The 27266-nt window shown below is 42.1% G+C and overlaps 1 protein-coding gene across 3 annotated transcripts in view; it reads right to left on the bottom strand.

Annotated features, from left to right (window-relative positions):
- Positions 1-27266, bottom strand: part of AGBL1 (AGBL carboxypeptidase 1) — a 618212-nt gene that overhangs the window by 439894 nt on the left and 151052 nt on the right. For all 3 annotated transcript variants that reach the window (XM_045522553.2, XM_074353945.1, XM_045522552.2), the window contains exon 17: positions 26196-26349. In XM_045522553.2, coding sequence (XP_045378509.2) covers positions 26196-26349 — 154 coding nt within the window. The remainder of the gene's footprint in view (positions 1-26195; positions 26350-27266) is intronic.

Here is a 27266-nt window from a genome sequence, read left to right as displayed (position 1 = left end):
TTTTTGTCCTTTTCCTCATAGTTTTCTCCAACTTTCTCAATATAACACCTTATCTTACTTTTGAATTTTAAAAAACAATTATCAAAAATAATCATCAAGCACTATATTATTTTATGTATTTTTTCCATTGGTTGCTTTTAAGAATTTCCTTTGATATTTAGTGTTCTGCAATTTCATTTTAGTGTGTCCAAGTATGAAGTTATTCTCATCCTCAATTTAAAGATTCATTTCTTCCATGATTCTGGAAGATTATCAACCACTATGTTTAGAATATTGTCTCTTTCAACTCTCTGTTTGCTTTCTGGAGCTGCTTAGACCTTTTCATTTTATCTTCCATGTCTCTCAGCCCCTCTTTTGTGGTGTCCACCTCCTTCTCTACATCATGTGTCCCAGGTTATGTCCTCAAGTGTGTTTTCAGTTTTTTCAAATTCATCAACTGTGTTTAAAACTGCTGCTTAATTTGTCAATTGTGGTTTTCATTTCAATGGATATGCTTTCTTTGTGATTTCTAAAAGATGCATTTGCTTTCTTTTCTTACATATGCCTGTTGAATTTCATAGTTTCCTATTCTATTTTCATGATTTCTATCCTTTCTATCATTTTGTTGGTCATTTGAAAGGTGCACAATTTGAAGCATCTTTCCTATTGCTCTATCATCTCAAAATCTTTATGGGCTAATAGCCCTGATTATTGTAATTTTTGTTCCTTTCACAGCACATCATTGCCTTCTGTGGGGTGTATATGTTACCAGAAGCAACACAAGCCCAGTGTGCCTGGGTTACGAAAGTATCGCTAAAGAGTGTTTCTGCACTGCCTCCGTGTGGGTAGAAAATGAGTTTCACCGGGACCTGTCTTTCAATTAGTTTATCCACTTCCTTCACACCAAGCTGATATCACACATTTGTGGCAGAAATCTGGGTCTTCAGTATCTCTCAGGAGACTTTTTTCCTTCCCAACTAAGCTCTAGAAGAGAGAGTCTTCCTTTTTGCTTCTCTAAGCTGGAGGGTGGTCCTTTTACTCATATCAATGAAGGAATCATTCCTACCAGCCACACGTCCTGCTTACACACAAGCCCCTGCCTGCAACCCTTTAATCCTCTTCCCCATACGCCACCCTACCTCACCCCTTATTATCAAATGGCAAATTCTTGTTGTTAGGGCATTGGCTTAAGTGTTGTCTCTTCAAAGAGGCCATCCTTAGTTAAATGACTTACCACCACCACTCCACCTTATTTGTTACCACTACAATCCACTTGCTTTCCTTACAGCTAGCATCACATTGTGTGCCCGTTCACCTGTTTCCTGATTGACTGACTGTCTCCCCTTAGTCTGAAAACTCCAAAAGCTCAGAGACCCCATCGATATATTTAATAGCTGATACAGTCCTTGGCACCTAGCAGATGACCAATACAAATTGGTTGAGGGAATGATGAATTAATTAATGTGTGAGTGCAGACTGTGAGATGCTCACAGCTCTCTCGCACCAGTGGAATTTTGCTGCTCTGACCCCTCATCCTAGAGAAGGCCCTTCGCTCACTGCAGCCTCCTGAGGAACACCCACACTGCACCCACGCCTTCGTACTAGCGTCGCTAGCTCTTTCAAGTTTTATCTGACTTCTTGCCTTCCTTCCCCGGTATGGTTTTCAAGTCCATTTTTTTATACCTTACCTCAAATTGCATATTCTATCATAGTGTCTGTAACAATTAAATGTACCATTTGTTCGTTCCTTTTAAGAAAATTCATTAATTTTTTAAGGATAGGGACTATGCTTTAATCAGCATTGCATATTTAATACCGAGCCCAGTGCCTGACACTAAATAAGCTCTCTAGTCATTATTTTTGAATTAGAAATGAATGACAGACTGAGACATGCTATAATTCTATTTCTTTTTTTTAAACACAAGAAATGGCCCACTGTAGAAGTTATCAGACGATCTTCTCTGGGCACTATCCATTCCCCGGAGTGATAAGGTATACAACAGTGCAACATACAGGTTAATACCTAGTAAATTATATCCCTTCCCAAAAGCAAGATCTGTCAGACCGTGCAGAGAAAAGGAGGAACACCATGAAGAGAGGTCAGTAGTAAGTCCATTAAGTTTGCAAAATACTGTGCAAAATTTGAGCACCAATGGTCCCTGACCCTAGTCAAGTAAAAGAAATAATTCCAGAGGTCACACTGAACGTGTTGAATATAGAGACTGCGAACAAGATAGAGTCAGAGGCATTAGCCTTTTTAGAGATTAATTCTACACCTAGATAAGGAATATCGCTATTAAACCCAGAGACCAAATACATTTAGCACAAAGGTCGAAGCAGGATTTTGCACTGACAGTTATTTAACTTCCAACCCCTTGCCTTTAGTCAGATTACCCTTAGCATCATCTGCCAGTAAAATGATTCTCTTTTCTGACAGTGGGTGGAGCTTTATCATATGGCTCTTGTAACGTAACTATAGTCAATACCAAGCCTCATACAACTACCTTACAATGAAGTGAATTGATCTGGTTGTTGTTTTTTTTTCCAGGCATGAAGTCTACCTTACATGTTTTACATCAATTGCTCATATTGTTCAGTGTTACCTAACTATGGAAAAACAATTTTGTTGTTTCTAAAGCTATTTGGCACACATTATTTTCTTGATCCCTACAACCATCTAAGTCATGACAAATATTTGTCAAACATACTTCCATTTCTGGCAGCATGATAGATGGGATACACATCTTCATTCAACTTCCCCACAGAAGCAACTGAAATGGTGGATTTGGAAAAAAATTTTTTTAAGGTGGCTAAAAGTACAAAGCATCACCATGCTGGCCTGAGAAAGGACATGTGCTATGCTCCAAAGCAAAGTAAAGCCAGAAAAGCTTGAGAATAAGTAAAGCCATCTTAGACTCTCAAAGTTTCCTGCCAACCCCTAAAGAACTTGAGTTTCTACTTTGAAAACTGCACAGGACCCAGGAGACAGAAGAAGCCTAAGGTCTGGCCAAGACAGGGAATTTAACAGGAGACCACTACAAAAAGGTACGCAAAAGAGCTACCCACGTAGTACAACAGTGAACCAGAAAAAAAATTCGTTTGCAAAGGAGACAGCAAGAAAAATTATCTGACTTGATTCTGGTGCTACTCTGGGAAAGTATCCACAAAGAGCTGGTTTTCAGTTCAGCTTCACACTACCTGTGTGGTTTGAAAGCTGTCAAGCCAAGGATTTAACTTAAAGTGGACCCATGCTGAGAGTGCCGCTGGGTGACTGGCAGGAGAAGCTCTCTCAAGAGGAACCTCAACCCAAATTACAAAGTGCTCCGCCCAGTGCAGTTCCAAGTAAGAGGTCATCTTACAATCAGTATTCATAAAGCATACTAGAAATGAGATGCTATAGACAAAAACCAGCAGAAGCAACTGACTTAAAAAAAAAAAGACGCAAATTCATACACCAGTCAAATAGATATTTCAGTCAAATATGAATCGGAAGAAAATTTAAATAAGAATATTAATATCAAACAAAATTCTCTGTAAGGAACCTGAGATAAGAAAGATCACTGCATAATGACCAATGTTTCAACTAATTAGGAAGATACAATGTAATTCTAAATTTATATGCAGCTAACAACATACACTCAAAATAGGTAAAGCAAAATTTGTTAATGAAACAAGGAAAACTCACTGTAATAGGAAAACCCAGTGCAATTCTCTCAAATATTCACAGATCAAGCAGTCAAAACAGGAGTTATTAAAGACATAGGTGATTCAAACAAAACAAAAAACATGTTTTATCTAAAGCCTATGTATAGAATAGTGCACCCAATAGTTGAAGAAAACACATTTCTTTCATGCAGATATTTACAAAACTCATCCATACCCCAGGCCATAAAATCGCCCCAAGAATGATCAAAGCATGAATAACAAGCAGATGACATTCTCTGTTCATGATAAAGTTAATACCAGTATCAAATAGATAGCTTAGACAAACTTCATATGTTTGAAAAATTTTTTAAAACTACTAAAAATTCATGAATCAAAAGTGAATCATAGTGGATATTAGAAAAAATTTAGTACTAAGAGAAAATGAAAATATGATATAGAAATGCCAGTGGTATAGAGCTAAAGTGGTATTTAAGGAGAAAATGGGTTGCTTTAAATGCTTATACCAGAAAAGAGTAAGGTAGAAACAATTTCAGCAATGAAAATAAAGACCCAACTACACAAGCTGAAAGTTTTTGATGGATTAGTGAAAGGACATACAATGACAGTGATGCCAGCCATTTTTTAAACTCAGGTTAAACAGACACATTACAGAGTTTTTTTTTTTAAATATATAAAAAGCTTACCAAAGTCGTCTCAAAAAGAAACAGGGAAACCAAAAACATCATTGAATCCACAAAGAAACTGAATCAGTAGGTTAAAAACTTCTCACAAGAAAGTGCCAGACTCTGAGAAATCTAGGAGAAAATTCTCCAAACATTTAAGAAAGAGATCATTCTAATATTTTACGTTGGGGAAGGTATAGCTTAAGTAGTGGAGTGCACGCTTAGCGTGCAGGAGATCCTGGGTTCAATCCCTGGTACCTCCATTATAAATCAATAAATAACCTCCCCCCCAAAAAAAAAACTAAAAAAAATGAATAAATAATGTTATACAAACTCTTCCAAAGAATAGGAAAAGAAAACAAATTTTAAAACAAACAAACAAAAAAAGGAATATGTCCTCATCTCATTTTAAGGAATAAGCACAGCCTTGATACCAAAAGCAAAGACGGTAAAAGAGAGGAAAATTACAAGTTTCTAACAACCACAGACGTACATGCAAACTGTCAATAAAATAAGAGCAAATTTAATCAGGCAATGAATACAAAAAGGTAATATATTATGACAAATGAGTTTATCCCAGGACTGCAAGTCTAGTTTAATAATAGAAAATCAATTAATGTGATTTATCTCAATAACAGATTAAAAGGGAAAAATTATCTGATAATCATCATAGATGTGGAAAGAAGCATCTAATATAATTCAACATCTATTCGTATCAACAATCTTTTAGCAAATGGGGGATAAAAGTCACTTCTTTAACCTCATAAATGAAATACCACAAACATGAGCGCACACACACATACGCACACACAACACCCTTCAGTAAATGTCATACTTAATGGGGAAATGCTGAAAGCATTTCTTTTAAGATCAAGAACAATAGAAAGATATTTATGATCACTATCTATACTAACATTGTTCTGAAAGGCCAAGTCAATGTATTCAAAATAAGAGAAAATAAATTAAAAATACAATACTTAGAAATGAAGGGAAAAACATCCTATCATTTGCAAATGATATGATTATCCATACAGAAAACTCCAAACAATGCGTGGGGAAATTATTAAAATTTGAGAAGAATTCCATTTTCTAAATACAAAAATGATGTATGAAAGTCCATTTCATCTCTTTTTACCAGTAGCATTTTTAAAAGGAATCTTTAGAGGATATATCACTTACAATAGCCCACAAGTATATAAAGTACTCAAAAGTAAAATTATAATGCATAAGCAAGCTCGTTAGACCAAAAACACAAAGCTTCATGAAAATTGCTGAAGAACCTTACATAAATGGAGAAATACATGTTCTTGGAAACTTTTTGGAGAGCAGCATTAGCTATCACTTTTTATATAATTTTTCTGTGATAGGTATATATAGTTTCAAAAAAAATTCCAACACAAACCCAGTAAGTGTTTTTATATTTTTGGTTTTAAAATTAGACAATCTCATACTAAAATACATTTAGAAGTGAAGAAGGCCCAGAATAGTTAAATATTCTTGAAGAAGCAAAACAAAGTGCAGGACTTCCCTATTAGATTTCAAGATTTATTTACAGCAGGATTCCATATAGACCATGGGAGAAAGACAAATTGATACCACAACTGGGGGAGAAGCTGACAAACACTCGACAAAAGATGAAAGCCTGAGGGCCTAAGGAACATTTGAAAAGATGTTTAACCTTGTGTATAAGCAAGGAAATACCAGTTAAAACTACAATGAGCTATCATTACATATTCATCACACTGGCAAAAATCAGGAAGTTTGACAACTCCAAGTGTTAGCCAGGATGTGTGGCGACAGTAACTCTCATCTGGCAGGAAGAGAACGGGGTAACCACTTCAGAAAGCTTTGCCTTTGCTACTACAGTTAAGTACCTATGCAGGGATGCATCCAATGATTCCGCCTCCAGGTATATACCCAGTCTCGGGGAAACTTTTATACACACCAAGAATGTTCACTGCAGCACCGCTTGTAACAGCAAACACCCAGGAACTGTCCAAATGTATCAACAGTAGAATGGATGAGTAAATGTGGGTATGTTCATTCAACAGAGTATTACACAGCAACAAAAGTAAACTATAGTGATAACGTTCTCTAATGCCTTCTCTGGCATCAAGGCTGTGAGGGGAAAACTGATCATTTGGAAACCACAACTTGCAGAGTGCAGAGTGCACCCAGACTCAGAAGAAAGATAAACTCTGCCCCGCTGAGTCACAAAACGCATCACAGATCACATAAGCTCAAACTCTTTTAATACCAGTTTATCCAGATCCATATATTCCAAGATAAAACCACAGACAAACTGACCTAACAGAATCACTCCATGAACTCATATGTTCTAAAGATACAATCACTGACTGTTCCCGAAACACGGTTTACAAATTCTGACCAATCCCTGCCAAGATAATCTATGACCAACTCTCGCCACCAAAACCTATAAATACCCTCCCATAACTCCCCTTTTGAAATGGCCAGTGATTTTGCATTCTTCCCCGCTGCAGCAAGTTCATAAATCTAACATCGTTGACTGCAGGTCTGGCTCTAGCAGTCTTCGAGTCCCTGGTTTTATCAATAGCTACACACATCAGTGTGGATGAATCACAAAAAACACTCTTAATTTAAAAATGCATGTCAAAGGAGAATACTACGGTATGATTCCAATAAATTAAAAATCAAAGGGGCAAAAAAATTAGGCTATACAATTTTAAATGAAACATACACATGTGGCCAAACTATAAGGAAAATCAAGGAAATAATTAGAACAACATTCTGATGGAAAGAGAAGCATAACGAGACTTGGAAAAGACATAGAAAACTTCTTAGGTCCTGAAAACTTCCTATTTTTTTTTTTATCATAGCTGATGGGCAAATAGATTTTTTTTTTATACTCCACATATACATATTACAGATTGCACAATATATATAATACGGCTCATGATTTTAAAAAATCAGATTTCCAAATGAGAAAACTGGGGCTGATGTTGGTTAAGTGGTTTGCCCAAGCTAGCACAGCTCATTAGAACATAAAAACTTTTGATGACAGAGATGTGTGCACTGCTGTATTCCCAAAGCCCAGAACAGAATATTTCATGCAGCAGATCCACAACAAATGTTTGTTGGATAAATGGAGAAGCTGGGACCCACCTATTCAGCACCCATCTATACTTCCTATTCATGATACTGTATGCATAAGCCAGCAAGTCCCAGGAGCATGTCTGGTGTCAATACGACCAACAAGGACCTTTCCATATAAAAAAGGCATTTATATTCTATAATCCACTATTTCAAGAATTTCTTGGGCCAAATCCAGCCTAAGAATCCTATTTTTATAAATAAATCTTTACTGGAACACAGCCACGCCCATTTGTTTATGTATTGGCTATGACTGCTTTTACATCACAAAGTCAGAGTTGAGTAGTTGAGAGAAACCACTGGCTTACAGATTCTGAGATATTCAGCGCCTGCTCCTTTACAGAAAATGTGTGCCTAACCCAGCTCTACCTCATGAATACCAACTGAACCCTCCACTCAAAGCTTGTCCCCGACGAGCTTCACAGCCCCCTGGCCAGTGCCTTAACCTCTCAAAGCTTTCATTTCATCTTGCATGTAGGTCATCGTCCCAGGGGAGTTGTGCAGCGTCCTCATTCACAATGTCTTAAAGGGAAACAGACACTCCTCACAAATGTTGCTAATTTCCATCCCTAATTTCTCTGACGCTATTTAGAAATGGTGCTTCTCTCTCGTTGCTTCTTGATTTATCTCTCCCTTGTTCTTTATTACCAAGGAAAACTCTCTGTGAAGACGATATTGTTTTCCTTTTCTTTTTTCCAAAAGCCTGTCTGCCCTCTTGCCACCCAATTCACCCCTCAAGTTATCACTTTTGTTTGTGACATCATGATCAGCTGCTATGGAAACAGATGAGCCAGAAACTGGGTTGATTTAAGTGTTTTAGGGGCACTTTAAGTATTGAGAGCCTTAATTCATGCGTACTTCCTTGGCAAGAACGAATTGAGAGAAAGGAGAAGCAGGAAGCAGATGAGAGGCAGGAGGTGCCAAATTGCATGTTTATAAATGTTGTGAACAAATATGGCAACAGTGAAGGCTGCCAGACTGGCAGGCGTTGAGGCTGACATTTTCTGCTTGTCCGTAGGACAGCTCATAGCCCTGAAAGTCCCAGCATAAACTTCTGCCGTCATCCTACACGAGAGAGCTGCTTCTCTCAGGACTGCATCATCCTAGCAAGGTTCAGGTGCTCCCTCCAAGGGAAGAAGGTAAAGCCAGAGGTCAGGACCCAAACCCAGCTGAGATCAGAGAAGACACAGTAGCTTGGCCAAATCGAGATGCATGAAGTAGAGCTCAGAGTGCTGCTATCAGCACAGAAAATGGAGACAAGAATCAGGATAAGATGGAAAATGTGACATCATCTCTATATCCTCTGATCTGCTACCTCCTTTCCAAGAACAGGCTCCCAACTTCACAGATATGATTCCTATCTAGTCAGATAGGAAGAGCATATTGACCTGCATAAAGTCAAGGGATCCACCGATTCCCACGTCCTCTGACAGGTGCTGAAATTACAAAGTGGTAAAGCTGGTGTGAGAACCAGGGCAGTCATTTTCCTCCTTGTGCCTGTGCACCTGCAAAACGGATAGGTGTGGTTATTTAGTAAAACCTGTGTGAGAGGGAAAGAGGGGAAATTCAACCAGAATGAATCAAGCAAGTCAAAAAGAAAGTTCTAGGGAATTACCTGGGGTCTCTGGAGGAGCACTTCACTCCAAGAGGAACTGGAATTTATTTCATGCAGAAACAGCAGGTGGATCTAGTAAGAGATCGCTTCCATGCAATCTTAGTACTCTCAGGACACGTCTCCCCTGTAATTTTGTCTAAATTCTTTACACCAACATAATGGGACTATTTCAGGCACTCTCCACGGGTCCCCCCATGGTAGACAAGCTACGTATAAAGAAAAGGGTGAGAGATAGATGGAAATTAACTATCTATGCTAAAATTGGATACCTTTGGGTTCATTCGGAAAACACGAACAACATAGTGCTTCAATCTGTGCCAAAAGGTGTCTTTAATTTGATGTATCAAAAATAGACAGGGTTCCCCCCAGATCCGGGGAGCTTTAGGTTGTTTGAAACAGGATGTTTTATAACGCTTCCTGCTTCCTGCCCGCTGGTATTGTCTGAGATTACAAACTGAAAAGGTTATATTCTCTTCGACCAATGCCACTTTGGAGATAAACACTAGATCTAGTAATGCCCATATGAATGGGTAGGGGGGTTGGAGCACTAATTTTTACCTACTGTATGCCTGCCACTGTGCTTTGTATACACTGTTTCTTTTCAACTGTACCACAGTCATCTGAAAAAAATATTACTAGTGTCATTTTACAGATGAAGAAACTGAGGCTGGTTCAATTCTGAGATTGCCCAACAGTCAATGCTTTGACAGCCATGTACCTAGCTCCCACGGGGGAAGGCTCAGAGTTGAGTGCAGATCAGAATGGCTGATAAACCTGTGCCTGGGCTACAGCTCTTGACACATTCGGGCATCTGGGTAGCTTGTCTTTCTACCTGAGTCTCCCTCCATGTCCCTTAATTCAGAAGGCTGTGGGTTAAACTGAGTGCCCAAATGACATCAAATAAAATGGGTGATGCCACTTCAGCTTACAATAGTCAAGGATGGCAGAGGGAGAGAATATGTATGTGAGCGTTTAGCGAGCGCCCTCTCTTGGACATTGTGTTGGGAAAACATAGCTTACTGCATTCATTCTCATCACCCTTAGGAGGATGATAATACCATCCCCCTTTTACAGACAAGGAAACTGAAGTTCAGAGAATTTAAGCCACTTCCCCAAATTCATGCAAAAAATCCAGGATGCCAACCCAGGCCTGATCATGAAGCTATGTCTTGCTACTCTATTAAAATCTTCTTTCCTGGAAAATATACACTGGAAAACCTGCAGCTTTTAAAGGAATTCACAAAAAGGAAAAATACTCTTTGAGCCTGAAGAGTAGATCTTATTTCTTACTCTGCTGGTTTCTGGACCAGGTCTTGGAGATCCAAGGGTCACTGCACTGGGAAAGCAGCATCTCAGGAGAGACAGCTGCTGTTCTGAGTGAAAGCCCCCGTTCATCCTGGAGGGAAGGACTCCCGCAGAGCTAAGAACCAGAGGTGGCAATGGTGATGCCTCCCTGGATGTCTTCACTAAAATCAAGCCCAGGTCCTTCAAGGAAGGCTGTGGAGAGAGACCCACAATGTAGGAAGAGGCCATGGGATTTCCCCAAATTGAGTCTTGCCTCTCCCACATTTCACTTTCCCCTTGAGCATGAATTATGCTTGGCCTCATGCATGAACTCATTCCCAACTCCGGCCTTGACTCCCCTGGCAGAGCTGAGACCAGACTGGGGCTCCAAAGCAAGATTTTGCTAACCAGCTACCCCCCACCAAAAAAAACAAAACACAGAGCTAGAAGTAGAGAGAAGCAGATGCAAAGGACTGCCATGGCGTAGGTGGGATAACTCTTCCCTTCAGCTCAAGGCCCCTCTAAAAGGCATTTCCCTGAATAGCTTTCGTGCTTCCTGTTTCTAGCCAGGGAAGATCCAGACCTGCCTCTAGAATCCCCAGATGCCCCTGGGCATAGTCAAACTTCAAAGACAGAAACAGTAACCTCCAGGAAGATAGGAATGATGTCCATATATCCAGTGCCTATTTCAGTTAGTGGCATATAATAGGTGTCTTTTTTTTTTTTTTTGGAATAATTTTTTTGGTATGATTTCAGCTGAAGAAGAAGATCATCCCCAGGGTCAGTTGACATTGACTAATAAATTTCCTTGATGTTAGAAGTTCCAAAACGTTCCTCTCCCAGCATCTAAGGACCATCCTTTACGTTGCCAGTTCTATTTTCCTCTTTGAGGTCCTATATTTTCCCCCAGATGACTGACACTGGGGATCCACTTCCTACTGGGAAAGGCAAGGTCTTGCTCAATAAGCAGACTCCACTGGCTTATGAGGCTGACATCACCCACCTCATTTAGTAGGACTCACCATCCAACTCGGTCATGAAGCCTTCCAACTCTGTCTTTTAATTCTTAGAGCCTTGGCTCTTAAAAAGTCAAATGCCTGCTCCCTTTTATTAAACAACACGGGGTTGAGAAAGGCTAGCTCTGAACTACAGATAATCATACTTCATTAAAAAACCCCATCAGCTTTATCTCTCAAGTTATTCCAAGAAAAATGCTTGAGCATTTCATAATTAACATGTGGCAGCAGGTGCAGTGAACAAAGCAGGCATGATTATAATAACTTGAAGTCAATAATTCATAAACGATAATGTATTATTAATCAATTATTGGGGCCTGAACAGCATTTAATGAGATTAAGCTGATTGCCAGGCCGAACTGTTGGGTACATATTGATTTAATCAAAGTGCTTAATTAAACTGTGTAAGTTGCCCACCAAATCATTACATCACAGCTTCCTTCAAAGCAGGACAGTTTCTATTCCACTCCTCTTCCTTCTGAGTTAGGAAATGTTATTGACTGAGAAGAAATTAAGATAAGGATCCTCGCTTTGCACAACAGCTTAAGAAACTACCGTATGATCTGGCTATATTTCTTTTCAATTATAAGAATAAAGGTTGTTTGCACAAGTGTACTCAGAGTGCAATATGGTATGTAGGATTCCTTCTTCCCCAAAGAGTTCAGAATCTTAATAAACAGGGCTACATTATACACCTAAACAAAGAAGATAGTTGCTTACAACCTCCAATTTAAAGACAAAAAAACAGAGCTTCAGAGAAATGAAAAGGCCCTACAACATACTGAGATGAATTGTGATTCAAATTCAAGTACCCCCACCAACCCCTTTCCCAGCCTGAAGTGTTTCCAAACCCTCGAATTAAGCTTCAGTCTGCTGAAGACCCAAGGAGCATACCCATTTTCCTCTACAAGTTTCCGACAGCATCTTTCAGAAGCTGGAAGCTACTTCCCCATCAGCTACAAGTTTTGAGAATCACTCATCACAACTGCAATGCACCAATCCTTGTCTTTTGATACGCAGGTCCTCCTTTCACTTGTCACGTTGCTAATGATGGGAGTTTTTTATGTTGAATATTGAACAAAATGCTTTTTGCTCAGTGTTTCAGCCCAGTGATCCTGCCTGAGGGGAGACAGTGACAGCTCTGTTGAAACATCCCGGGGTTATAGGGAGCCTGCTGGTCTTTCTAATTAGGGTTTTATCCTGTCAGTTTCACGAACAGCCACTTCCAACCCAGATGCGCATCAGTACACGTTGAGGATGCCCCTGCCCTATAAAATTCTGGGACGTCAAAACCCATACCTGCTACCTGGACTCAATATTCAATGAGCCACAGAAAATCAGCTACAGGGAGGTGCCCATAGAACACCAGGGCATCACCAGCTGCTTCAGAGTTGCGTCACGCGAGCTCTTAACGCATTCATCTGTTGCTGGGGAAAGGCAGCACCATACATACCAGCTTGAGGGCAGAACTCCATCAAGAGATCATTACCAAGGTGGCTCTGGACATGCATTTCAATTACCGCATTTCAGGTAGTTAATATGCCCAGTGACTCAGCCGGAGTCTGTGTTCCTGAATCTCTCTTGCAACTGGAATCAGTGGAGTGATCGCCCAGCTGTGGCCTCGGGAGGCTCTTGTTTACAAAAGCCTGTCTAGACGGCCAAACTACGTCTCTTTTTCCAACTTTGTTTGGGAGAATGGGTGTAGGAAATCACAAGTTGGATAATGCCCCATCATTCGCATCAGTTTTCCTCCAATAATTCAATCCCTTCTTTCAAGAAGAAGAAGAAAAGGAGTATTGTAACACAGTCTTGGCATTCTGTAAGTCAGGCTTGCAGTGTGACTGTGTGTGTTTTGTTTTGGGGTGGGAGAAAAGCTGTGCTGTCACCATCACTCCTCACTCCGCTCTAACGGAGTGGAAGGAAGGATCCCGGTAGGTCCATGAACACTAGTTTTGAAAAAACAGCTAGGATCCATCTCCAGGTTCTACTGTATCACTGTATCCAGGGTTTTTGAGAGCCTGGGGGACACGGATCGGCTATGCTGAGAATCATTCCTGGCCCCAACTACACTAAGTCTACCTGCCCTATAAACTGCAATTTAGAAACTGCACTTTGGGGACGAAGGGACTGTCTACCAGCTGTAAGGGAACGAGGAGTTCCTCCCACAGCTGGAGCCACCCCAGGCAAACTTCACAGAGCAGAACAGCTGGGATGGATTAAATAACCTGACTTTTGGAAGTTGATGTTGGAAATGGGTGACTGAAATCAGAAAGAGGAGGTGCCTCTAGGTGAATCAGTCATTTTAAAGGCAAAGAATAAAATAAAACCAAATGAAAATCTCTCTTCTGCTGATATTCATGACATCAAAAAATAAATAAATAAATAAGCAGGAGGCCCTGGAGCAAACCTGGTCCTTAGTTGGATTCTTAATTTAAAATTTTCAAAATGCCGCTTCCCTAAAATCCTTATTTTATGCTACCGGGGGGGAAAAGGTGTCCCAAGAATCAGAAAAGAAAGAGTATTCTTTCAGCCAGACTAGTGTCAATTCTAAATATAGCAGAGCCGAGATACAATTTCAGATTCACAAACAGACTTTCAAATTCATATTATCCATTAGAGTAAACAAAAAATAGACTTCCATTCCCCTTTCTAATGGAAAGAAGTAGCATGAAAAGTGGAAAGATCAGGGAGTGAAAACCTCCATTTCCAGCAGAATAACAGACTAAGTATTCCAAACAATCCCCCAAATGAAACGACCAAAGTGCTAAAATAAACTATGTTTTCGAAAATCATTTTCAATGCACTGTTGAGCCCATCTGGAAAAGAAGAAATCTGCAGATGCCGAAAACAAAGTGAGACCCAAGAAATCTGGAAGGTTAGCAAGCATCAAAGCACACTTTTCACCTGAGGGTTTCTACCAAGCCTGGGAGACCCTGAGCTTCTGCCTTGAAGGCTGCAGGAGACCCAGGGAAGTGAAGCATGGGGCTCACCCGCGGTGGGGCATTCAATAGGAGATTTTTGCATAAAGCTGAGACCCCCCAAAGGTCTTCATTCTCAATTCACAGAAAGGGAAAGCAAGAACAACTTTTTATTTCAATTTCTCCCCAGGAGTGTTTAACTATAAGCCAATTTTTCCATACATGTGAATTCACAATCCATATGGGGTCCCCCAAATTTAAGGCAGGTAATATAGTCATCCCAATTTGCTAGCATCCTCAGGTGGCTAGCCGAAGTAAATACAAATGCTTTCTTAAATAAAGCAGCCTCAGTTCGGACCTCAAGGATTTCCCAGAGATATAATCCTAAGTAAAAACAGTGACTTCGTGTCAAAATTTACAGAACACACCAGGAAACGAGGCCTCGTGAGTGGGAGGCAGAAGAAATTGAAGAGATGAGCAAGGAATGAGACTCTAAAAGCAAAATGCTGACGTGAAAAGAACCAAGTAAATTTCCGGAAGTGAAAAATCTAATAATTGAAACTAAAAAGTCAATCGAGAAAGGGATGTTAATGGAGAGCTCAAGGAGTGAGAACTCCCATTAACAGAAGAATAAGAGACCACATACTTTTAAGACTTTTAACAGCCTTCTCAAAGGAACCCATGTAAAAAGCCACTGGGGAATGTTGCCCTCATCCTAATCAAAGAAAAACAAAAAAAGCTGAATAATCTATCCATCATAACTTTTCTTGAACCAATCAGAGGTTAACGTCCCAAAGCAGCCAAGTGAACTAAATTCCAAAGACTGATAAGAAGTCCCAAAGGAGAAACACACAAACTTTGCTCCTTCGGTAGACGACGAGAGGAAGAAGTGGCTTCTATAGAGGCAGGTGACGTTGGTAACTTTTTGTCATATTTTCCTTAGAATTCTTTTCCTTTAAGAAATACAAATCCTCCAGTAGATTTAAGACATTTCCCTTTCCCTTTCTGCTCCTCCATCTTCAGATGAAATCACTATTTTGAACCTGGTACTATCTTTTTTTTTTTTTTTTAAAGCATGATTTGATACTTTTTCTATACACGTTAGTATCCATAAACAACAAATTCTATTGTCCTGTTATACAAAAACAATAGGGAATTTTAAAAACAAATTTCATGGTCATATTGTGAGGCTTCTTTGAAATAAATGAATCCGAGTATCATCTGGTTAGCACAGCCTGGCGGTCTGAGTTTGATTACTTTTGGAACTGACACACTGATGGTGACCCACTCTTGACAGCACATGTTGAGAGTCAGGGAAGGCTTTGCATTTGGGGCTTAAAGACAAATGAGGAGTCTGGGTTAGGCTTTTATGTCTTAGGTGCAGGGACCCTGAGAGAGAAAAACGTCTGGACGATGGAGACATGGGTTGCCATCTGGTCCCTGCCCCACCTGTGAAGAAGGAGTTGTTTTCATGGGAAACTCAGGGAGACTGGCATCAAGCATCACTGAGGTGTGGTACCGAGTTCTGGGGAGTGCTAGTCCCCTCATATTTACGTGGAATCCAGCAACTCTGAAAACCCAGCCGTGGCAGTGGCAAGAGTCCTTTTAGTCGCTGCAAGGGCAGCAGACAACCACCAAGAGAAGCCCAAAGGTCAGGAAAGAAAGGAGTGGTCCATAGGGGTGAGTGTGGCCAGTGGCCACTTTATGAGAACATCTGAGGCTACCCGTGATTACCCCAAGAAATACCTAGGAAAGAAACAACTTTTCAAGAGAAGTTAAAGGTCCTGCATTGTGGGAAGGAGCAAGAACAGATGCGAGGATCTCATTTGTTCAATAAATACTGAGTGTGCACTGGTTTTGTGCAGGAAGGGTTCTTAGAGAGGCAAGAGTGAAAAAATACTGCTCTCATGGTGCTCAGTAATAGGGGATATGAAGGAAACAGAACAAGGTCACGTGATAATGAGGTTCTGAGCAGAGGAACTTACATATGGTGACCGGGAAGGCGTCCTCAACCTGAGCTAGGATAAGAAATCGACCACGCCAAGCTTTGGAGAAAAAGTGTTCCACTCAAGGGAACAGCAGATGCAGAGGCCAGGGGAGGTAGTTAACTTGCTGTGGTCAAGGACTAGAAAGATTCATGTGGATCCCTCACTGATAGAAGGGTAAGATACAGGCGAGAAGGGCATCCAGGGTCCTGCAGAGGGACCAGAATTTAGATTTTACTAAAATCACAAGGTTTACTCATGTTAACATGACCACATATGCATTCACGCGTTGGAGAAGCCTAGCATATGTTACTTGTAATATAAACAAATATTTTCACTGATGGGGGTAGTATCTTGAAAATAAAGGATTTCTCTCATTATTGCACAGCTGAGAGAAGTCGTAGAGTGGGGGTGGTGGTTATGAAGCTTAAGATTCAGAGAGTTTGGGGATAAATCTGAGCTCTAACTCTTACTAATCATAGGACTTTCTTAGGGCCTCAATTTTACCATCTAAAGAGGGAGGTCATAAATGTAATTCTTTTTTTCTTTACCTCTCAGAGCTGTTGTGTGGAACAATTAATCATATGTAAACACTCTGTAAACAGTTAATTACTTTAAAAGATATAAATTGCTATAGCTCGTGAACATATTTATAGGACAGGAGAGTTCTGGGATTGATTCTGCTGAAATATATTACATGTTTCTGCTACAGTAACCACATATAGTCAACTTTCAGTATCCTTGCTAATTGAGAAAATTACTCAGGTAACGCAAAATTTGTTTTATTTCCCTCTGAAATAGATTATATTTTATAGCATATTGGCTTTATAATTATGTGTAGCCTGAGTTCTTATATAATTTGCAGGCCTCTGGAAATGAACATTTTCCAAGACTGAACTCAATATCCATCCACAACAGTCTTACTCTCTCATTTCCTCCTTTGTTGGCCCTAAACTGCACACCCATCACCCAAAGTAAAACTATTTCAACTCCTTCTCCTTTATCCCTACTCTGAATCAATCACCAAGATCTCGCACTTCTTTATTTTAAATTTTTTTTTTTGAAATTTATTTTTTAACATTTTGTTATGGTATGATTCTTATAAACTACACATATTTCAGATGTACAATTTGATGAATTGTGATAGGTGTATGTACCCATGAAACCACAACCACAATCAAGACAGCTAACATTTCCAATACTCCCCAAGAGGTGCAAATTTCAAACTCCCAATTTATCCTTTCTCACCGACCTTTACCCCTTGGTAACCATAAATTTGTTCTCTATGTCTGTGAGCCTGTTTCTGTTTTGTAGATAAGTTCATTTGTGTCTCTTTTTTTTAAGATCCCATATATAAGACCTTTCACTTCTAACTTAGACGTGTCCCCAAATTTAGACCCTTCCCCCCCATTTCCATAGACTTATCTTCCTTGGGAACCTCATCATGCAGGTGAATGATGACAACTGTTGTTACTTCTTGAATGCTCGTTATGTGTCACGCACCGTTCTAAGCCCTTTACCATCTTCAGATTGACCCATGAAGGCAGTACTATTGTTACCTGCAGTTTATAAATGGGGGAACCTAGTCACGGAGAGTTGAAGCATCTTTTCCAAGGTCACAAAGCTGATAAATGGCAGAGCCAAGATCAGAACCCCACTGAGTCTGAACCTAGGGTCCAAATGCTCAAGAACTCCTCCAGGCTGGGCAACATGTCTCCCCTGCTATCCTTACTCTGGACTTCTCCCACTTCACTGCCACAAAATCTTCCCCCAAAATGAATCTGATCTTGTCATTTCTCAGCTTTTCATAACATCCTATTGGCTCACCATTACCTTCAGGAGAAACTAACATGAAAAATAAGGTTCTTTACCACTCAGCCCAACTAACTTTTCCCTCCTTATTGCCTGACTCCATCATCAGTCCACCATCCTATCGTCCTGGCTCCCTGAGATGCTCACAGCATCATTCCCAGGGTTCCTTGTCTCTGCAAATGCTATTTTCCTGCGTGGAGAGACACTCCTCCATGTCTCTGCATGTAGCAGTCTGACTTCAGGACACAGATCCAATGGTACTGGCACTGAATCTCAGCTTTATTATCATAAAAATGGGCGTTAATACTTATTTTCTTCCTCAACTCACAAGGGAACTATAAGGACAAAATAATATATTACATAAAAACTGTGTAAGAGTAAAATATGTGATCAGGTATCAGCAAAACTACTCAACCGTAAGGCTTTACTGTTTTTCCCATTCCCCCCAACCAGCCTTGGAAGGAGGAAAAATTCTTAGCCTTCCTCTTCTTGGAGTGACCAGACTGAAACGGGAAACAGAAAGGGGATATTCCATCAGACTCAATGTCATCCAGTGTGAGGGTTTGTACTGAGAAATGGTGGGATTATTGGGAACCACTATTTGTGTGTGCCGATTGATAACAGTAAGAAAGACGAGGAAAAACAAATTTACGGTGGCTTGGATGTGTTTTATGTAACCCCCCTTTCATGTCTTCTCAAGAAAGATTCAAACAGTTCAAATAATTTTTGGATTCCCACCTGAGGTTTCTTGGAAAGCAAAGCTGTGTCAATATAGGGGCCGTTGTGCACATGAGATTTAGACAGCTTCCCCTTGAGGGTTCCAGTCCCTCTTTGATTCCACCATGAAGATAAATGCTCTGTTTTCTGTGCTTCCACTGAGCTTTGTTCTGGTCTAATTGTTCTGGTATAACTTGCTGTATCATAATGACCTGTTCACGTGACTTTCACACACATACACACACACACACAATGTGGATTATGAGTGCCTCAATGACAAAGATTACTTTCAGTATCTTGTAATAACCTTTAATGAAAAAGAATATGAAAACGAATATATGCATGTATACGCATGGCTGGGACATGGTGCTGGACACCAGAAATTGACACATTGTAACTGATTGTACTTCAACTAAAATATTTTAAAATTTTCTTAAAAATTACATAATATATTCCTAATATCTACCGTGGCTCCAAGCCCTGGTTGCCTGAAGAGATGGAAATCCTAAGACAGGAAGAGGGTACAATTTAGTTTAATCCTAACTCTTTTTATTAAAAACTTCCATAGAGAGAAGTCTCTTTATACTCTTGTAGTTCATTTTTGTTTTTTTAGTTCTAATATTTGTCAGAAGCAGTGCTTTACAAAAAAAGAAAAGCACTGAATTTCACCAGGAGACGAGGGGTCTGAGGTCTCAAGCCCCCTCTGCATCGACCTGCCAGGTGACCGAGACAGCTTGTCCACACTTCTGAGCTTCAATCCCTCACCAGCAACTGGGAAACCTAAACCCACAGTTTCTATGGATGTTTAAGCTCTAAAATTCAGTGATCCCTTAGTAATACTTGGCCCCACATGCCTCTGGGGGGGTGCAAAAAACCCCAGAAATTTCCAGGAGTGAGAGGTTCTACTTCACCAGAGTTTCTGTTTTCCTTGGACCAGCATTGTCGCTTCCCGCTCTCCCCGCTGGAAAGCTCTGCTCTTCCTACCTGATCAGGTGTCTTGGAAAGAGACAAAGGCCAGAGAGGATGGAAAATGATTTGCAAAGAAGCCAAAAGGGGAATTCTGTAGCTGTGTATTTTTCCACTCTGTGCTCATTTAAAACCACTTACAAGTGACAACTCCCGAGCCCAGGCAGGTGCCGCGTGGTAGCTCATTACACCCTCGGGACCCTGAGTAAATCTTTTTTTCTGAGAATAGCTATTGTCTTCCAAGGAAAAGCTTTTAGCATAATGGCAGGCTGAACAGAACATTGCTTTGGTAAGAAGACTCTTAAGGAAAAGAACTAGGGAAAGGCACTCTTCAGCAAAGGCAAATGCAGCCTCTGGCTTCTCCCCCCTCAGGCCCCCTGGAAAGAACAGCGTGTTAACCAGAGGAGGCGGTGGCAGCCGAGCGAGATTACCTCACCGCCAGAGACACACAAAGGTTACACTCTGCTCTTTTAGCTTATAATAAATGCAGGGAGAAGGTGTCTCCGAGGGCAAAAATAGCAGATCCGCCCTCTCCCATCCACCTTTGCTGTTTCCTGGCTTCTCACCAGTCGTCGGTGAGTCAGTCAGCAACCAGGCGCTGGGAGAATGAGAGTTTCTGAGAAGAGAATGACATTTTCCCTCAGAAAATCCCCACAAATTCGTCCCCCCTCTCAGGTAGGTCTTGAGGATGGTCAAGACCACACCGTTCTAGGGTCTGGATCTCTAGATGTCCAAAGGGGAAAAACAAAAATCAGCAAGAAAGTTCCTGGGGAAAATGAAGAGACGTAGGTCCCCAAACCCAAAAAGGAACTCAACTCTCCCTGGACTGAAATGGTCATGAAAATATGAGGGGGGAATGTGGAGATAACGGAAAAGTTAACAAAATGAGGATGGTCTTTAATAAGCAGAGCATTTGGTTTGTGTGCATTTCTGGGGAATTTCCCGGTGAGGGCAGACCCTGAGAAGGGGGATGTTCTGGAACTCCGGGACAGAGATGTGGGGTCTCCTCCCTGAGCACCACTTCCTATGGGTGGGGCCTCAGGCTGGTTCTTTGCTTTCCATGAGGCTTCACTTGGCCATCTGCAAAATGGCGTTAACGACAAGTACAGGAAAGCCCACGACAGCCAAGGCAGTGCCTCTGCCAGAAGCAGAAAGGAGACATGGGTTGGGGGATGGCTGAGCCTTGGAAAAGGCAGAAGTGTCAGAAAAGGCAGGGAGCTAAATATGAGCAGAGAAAGGGGGACGCAGACCAAATGGCAGGAACTGGGAAGAAAAGAGGGGCACAGGCCAAATGGAGGAAACCACACATCACATAAGCACCAGGGGCCCCAGGGCAGAGAAAGAAAGGCAGAAACTTTTGGGCTGATAAGTGGTCACACCCTTTGGGGTGATGAGTGGCCTGAAGACCGACAGAGAAAGGTGAGAAAATGCAGGAATCTCCAGTGTCTGAATGTAACCTTTTGCTCATTATGCCCTCATTTTTAATAAAATTAGCCTTGCAGATCAGAAGTACCCACCATGCACCGGCGCCATGACACTTCCGATCCAGACTAAATAAGGACAAAAATCCCTCCTCCCTTTGGGAAGGTGGAGTTGGGATGATAATCAGGGAATACGACCCCAAGCTCTTCCCTCCCCAGTGAATATTCCGCCTATTCATTTTTACACCCTGTGTAACTAACTTGCCAAAGAAACACAGGGCAGCTGCTCACCTGAGCCTGCCCACTCTCCCCTGAGAGTGTACTATCCATCCTTTAATAAATCTTCACTTTACTTTTTTAACCACTACGTCTTGTCTCTGAATTCTTTCTGGGACAAGAACCTGGAACACCGGTTGCAGTTGCATCCACTGGCAACAGAACTCCTCTCCTCTCTGGCTTTCTCATCCACTAGGATTTGAGGAAACAATGCCCTGCCTCCCCCAAGACTTTACCCTCTCAACTGCTCTCTAGTTCTGCTTAAATGCACTACCTCCTCTCAGATCAAACCCCAAATACACACAGACAGACAGACAGACAGACAGACAGACACACACACACACACACACACCCTGGTCCTGAGAGTACACAAACTAAAGAAAATATGACTTCTCAGCTCTTTACTTAGGTGTCGCATATTCAAAGGGTCTACCAACCAGAGTACCTACTAACATACAGTGCATGAAAGACTCTAACTAGGCCGAGTGCAGCTCTGCCAGAACACCTTTAACCAGGGGAGCGTAGTCTCAGAAAGCTCTAGAATCAATGTCCTGGATTGATCTTGCCTACAGGAACCTGCTCCCCAGATCTGCTGATTGGATGACCTGTTGAGGCCTTTATCCCATCCTCTTGGATTCTATTCTTTCCTCATTCACTCTCCACTCAGCAAACCCCAAACCTCCAGGGCTCCCGTGACCCCTGGAATCCTATTAGTTGAGTGCCTGGACTTACTAATTCTCCGATGCCTCATCCATGAAGAGTCTCTGATGCTCCAATTGAGTCATTTATCCTTTTGTAATGGTTCCCTTTTTATTATGTGTTTCTCTTCAAGCCTGTCTCTACTATGAAGACTTCAATGACAATGTCTCAGAGAACTTCCCTGTGTTCACTGTCCCACTGAAAAGGGCAGAGAGTGACTCTGCTCTCGGAGATCTGCCAACATCTCGGCTCTGAGGGCTCAAATCTCAAGGTGTAAAGTAAATCTTCTTTCTTGGGACCATTGTGAGAAGGCACTCATCCTTGGTTCTCCAGAGAGCAATAAAGCATACACCAGGCAAATCTGGCTATTATGGAATTAAAAATATATTTATCAAGAAAATACAGTTAATATTTCCAGGAAAATAGCTTTTTATAAAAATGCTTTTGAAAAATAAATCAAACCAAATTAAGGCTTCCAGGAGACTCTCTGGAGCCCAGACCCTAGGAAGGACTAAAAGTAATCAATAAATTGTTCTCAATAATCTCCAGGTCCAGGACTTCAGGCCAGACCACCAGGGAACCAGTCTCCAGTGGGGACTTTCTCCCTCAGCCCCATAGCCATGCTCTTATTTCTTGGGTTGCTAAAATAAGACTGAAGTGATAATCCTGCACAGTGGAAAGAAAGGCTTTCAGTGCACAAATACCTCCTCCTGAGGGGTGAGTGGCCGCCACTGAACGGGAAACTAGCCAGATCACAGCTAAATACAGCTGCAGCCTGAAGGCCTAGTCCCCAGGAGGAGGAAGCAGGTAAGACAACTGAGGATCCCCTGGAGGGAAGCCTGGAGGCAGGAGAGTCTTGAGCTGCCAGCTCACTTGCTGTGTTCTTGTCCTACAGCAGTGAAGCGCTGTTTGTGGTTCAAGGAAAGCCACATGGTTTTATTTCTGGTTTACGGCCATGGTTACTTGCATGCTGGGGGGTGGATAGTGTTCATATCGCGCTTTTTCTTCTCACTGGCACTGGCTTGTGTTCGTGTATACATTGCAACCTGCTGAGCTAATGTTGGAATCTGCAGCTTACTCAGGACTTAAGTTCCCAGCACTGAGGCCCAGGCCATGCAATCTCAGCCCTGTGCTGGGGTCTGAAGGGCCTGGAAGGAGGGTCTGAATCTTCTCTCCCTCTCTCCTTCTGACACAGGAGGGGAGGAGGCAGGGCACAGCCATTAAAAGAATGACACAGCCATGGGCACCAAGATGGCAGAAGACCTGACTTCCAGTAGACCTGGAGGCTCACTATACACTCATTGTGATACGTGGCATGGCAAATGGCACTCCCACAGGTGCCATGACAGTTCCAAGGCTGACCATAAAAGGTCAAAAAGTGGGCGGTGGCCCAATTCCTGGGAATCCCTGCCCCTCCCCCAGAGTAGTTGGAATAACCCTCCCACTTGTTAGCATGAGAAGCTACTGAGCCCATAAAAACTAACAGCCTGCACCTCGCGGTTGCTCTCTCTGGCCTTCGGAGACTGCCTACGATCTGCCTATGCAGTGTGCCTCTCTCTGAATAAATCTACTTTTAGTCAACCATGGCTCGCTCTTGAATTCTTTCCTGTGTAAATCCAAGGACCCTCCCTTGGCGGAGTGCGTCCCAGGGACTCATCTGGGGCCTGGGACACAGCTGTCCTCCCATGCCCCATTTTCCCTGTATCACTTCCTGCCGTGGTGTCTGAAACGCCCACCATGAAGATGCTCCCACTGGGTAAGGAAAAGAAAAGAAAATTTGTTATGAGCAGGAAGAGGGTAACAAATGGACTTGGAACATTTCGGTATGAGGGGCTTTAACAACTAAGCTAGCTTCTGATAAGGTGAGGACATAGAGGAGGGGAAGTTCTGGCTCACAAAGCGGAGCCTGAATGGTGATGCTCAGCACCTGTTCTGGTGACTGTATCAGTACATTTGTTGTGCATATGGACCCTGGAATCAGAATAAGAAAATCGGAAACAGGCACCACCCCTGACCATGGTGTTTAATCTCACTAAGTTCCACTTACCTCCTCTGTAAAAATAGAGGGTCCTGAATTCAGCCCCACGATGAAAGATACCAATCAACTACATAACACATACGTGTAAGACCTTCAGTGGACTCGCAAAGCTACTTGCATCCTTGGAAGAAGAGGATGGTAACATGGGAAGGGCACTAGCCTTGGTCACTTTTTAGCCACATGACCTTAGATTAGTCCCAGAACTGACTACACAATGCTAGGGACCCTTGCAAAATGAAAAGGCAAAGCCCCTCGTTCGAAACTTTTTTAAGACTTTCAAGATGGTGCTAGAAGAGCATTAAACAAAGTTGAAGGCCCTTCCAAGCATGGGGCCTGTGCAGCTGTATGGCTGGCACACCTGTGAAGACAGCGCCCATGAGTCCTTTCCCCTCGGGATGCAGCTCAGTGATGGTCACTTGCAAGTCTATTACGCCAAAAGGAAAACGGACAGCATTCAGCTCACCGCTCTCTGGGCCCTCTCCACGTGTGCCCAGGATGCCGCTGACACGGACAACAGCTGACGTACTAGCACAGGTTTAAGGGAGACACTGTAGTGACACATGAGAGTACGTGTGTATTATTACTACTCTTAGAGCGCAAGCAGAAACCGGCCTCCTTTGATTGCTAGGAAGGTGTGCTAAGAGATCTTTGCGCTCTCTCTTTTTCTTTTTAACTGAACTATTTCAGAGTGCCAAATTACTCAAGGGCCTTTCTGTGTTTTAAGTCCTCTCCTTAAAGTAAGAATGATCTCTGTGGTTAGAATATCACCAAGAGCACCATTGTTGGCATAAATAAAAATGCAAAAGCACAGGCAGCTGCATGTGATCATCAGACACTGGGCACTGCGCAGCTGCTACTTAGAAACGGAACCTGCAAAATACAGACATGTGTAGATCCACTTTCCTAAGTAAGTAATTAATTGTTGGATGAAGTTTGCACTGGAAGGATTACTGTCTCTAACTTCCCAGAAGTGCTCATCTGCAAGGGAAGGACTCTGACTGTTACAGAAATTGCTCTCAGATGCATAAACCACATAAGAGAATTTTTGGAAAATCCCTTATTATTCATCAAAGTGTTTTAAGGCCTTATTAATTCAGATGGGATAATGGCTTGTTGATTAGCCAGACTGTTAAGCCTCCACTGTCAGATGCTGATGGGGTGTGAGAAATTCCGTCTCTGACCCGCCAAAGATTCACCTGAATGCAGTTAGCACTTCATCAGGTAAGGCTGCATGTTTGGGGGATAAATTAGCTGGATCTTTAACTCCCCGGTCTTTTCTTTCATCTTCCCAACTTTTCCGTATTGAAAAGCATTCCCCATCCCATTTGTTTTTTCCTGCCTTATCTCAGGTCTCAGTCTATGTCAGGAGCCAACTTTAAAAGCTGGTTGGTTACCAGTAAACCACAGTGGTGCTCAGGGCTCCACCATTAAATGAGCATGCGTGAGCCTGTGTCTGTGTCTGTGTCTGTGCGTGTCTATGTGTGGGTGCCTGTATGTTTTGGTTTGGTTTTACAGTTCTTGGCTAGAGCCTCCTCCACACCATCAGCTCTTCGAATCCAAGTTATATTCAGGTCATCAAGGGAACCCTTCAGCCAGGGCTCCAGGACTCAACTTCCTTCCTTTCCAAACTTGACAGAGGCAGGAGTTTAATGGCAGTGAGCATGGGGGGAAAAGTCCCTGGATTAGAGGTTGGAAAAGGCGATTCATTTTCCAGTCCTGGTTCTGTTTTAGGAGAAGTAACTGCTCCTTGTAAGCTGCTCTCAATTCCGACAAGTCATTTCATCTCTCTGACAGTTTGTGATTTATTTTTCCTCCCTTTGATATCAAAGCAACATTAACCTTTACCCTTGACATCCCATCCAGAAGAGTTGGGAGTATATTTCTCTAAAGGTAGACCAGTCCCCAACCCTTTATAGAGCATCTGACCTCAAAGGACAGAGTGCTTCCAAGACTGAGGACCAAGCCCCCATCACCCAATCTTCAAAGAATAAGGTCCTTGTTTTACTCACGGAACCGCTCCAGATGCTCAGCACTGTTGGACTCAGGCATGGCGGTGATGGTCACCAATGGACATGAATTTCCTCCGAGCGTCTGGCAGAGAACCTCCTGCCGGAAGTAGACCTGCCTGGGGTTCACGCTTTTTTCCAGCATGTCCAGGTGAGTCTGGAGAGGAGATGAAATAGACGTGCATGTTAATATTTTTGACAATAACAATTGTAGAAAGCAGCAACAAAGCTTACATTCATCGAGCTCCTTACAGTTTAGAAGTATTTTTGCTAACTTAATCTGCCTGACACTGGGCATTGTGATGAAAAGAGGGGGCTACTCCTACTGCCGGGGAGAAGGTCAGTGAGGCAGAACAGGAGGCCTCGTCCCTGCACGTGTCTGCACAACAGAATGTCCATTTTCATGCTGCCCTGAATGCAAGAGGGTCGGGGCGTATGACATTCTTCCCCCGACAGTGACATGTAAAGAATGCAGTTATCATGACGATGGGGCACACGCAGGGCACTCAGGAACCTGAGACAGAGCTCCAGCAGTGCAGAGCACTTGAGAATCAAGCAACGTGAGGAGAGCTGTGAGCATGTTGAAGGGAAATAGAAAGCAATTAACCCCAGGAGAATGCTAAGTGCAGGGAACAACTGACTAGTAGCAAATAATTTTTCCTGCCCTAACTTCCCATTTACACACTCATTTAAAACACAGAGAGAGACAAAAATGGGGCCACCATGGACACCAGGGCTCTTGGTCAACAATCTTTAAGACCTCCAAAGGTATGTTCACTGACCCAGTGAGAGCGATACTGGCCTTCTCCAACACAAGAACGTCAGTGCACAAAAAGCATGCTTCCAACTGAAGATCAAACAGGTATTAACACAGATAGGCACAGAGAAGGCCAAGGAAACGCTGCCCACCTTGTTTTTGGACAAATAACAAGCCTACTAGACAAATGAAACAAACACAAATCCTATGAAAATATTTTAAAGTATGTATAATACATTTTATGTAAAAGGGAGTAGTGCCCTCAAAAGGTAGAGGAAGGGTTTACACGTGGAAAGGACTTACTATAGAGGTGGCAG

The sequence above is a fragment of the Camelus bactrianus genome, chromosome 27, assembly GCF_048773025.1.
Source record: "Camelus bactrianus isolate YW-2024 breed Bactrian camel chromosome 27, ASM4877302v1, whole genome shotgun sequence".
NCBI classification, from domain to species: Eukaryota; Metazoa; Chordata; class Mammalia; order Artiodactyla; family Camelidae; genus Camelus; species Camelus bactrianus.
The sequence above is the reverse complement of the archived record's forward strand: the minus strand, read 5'-3'. Positions and strand labels throughout refer to the sequence as shown.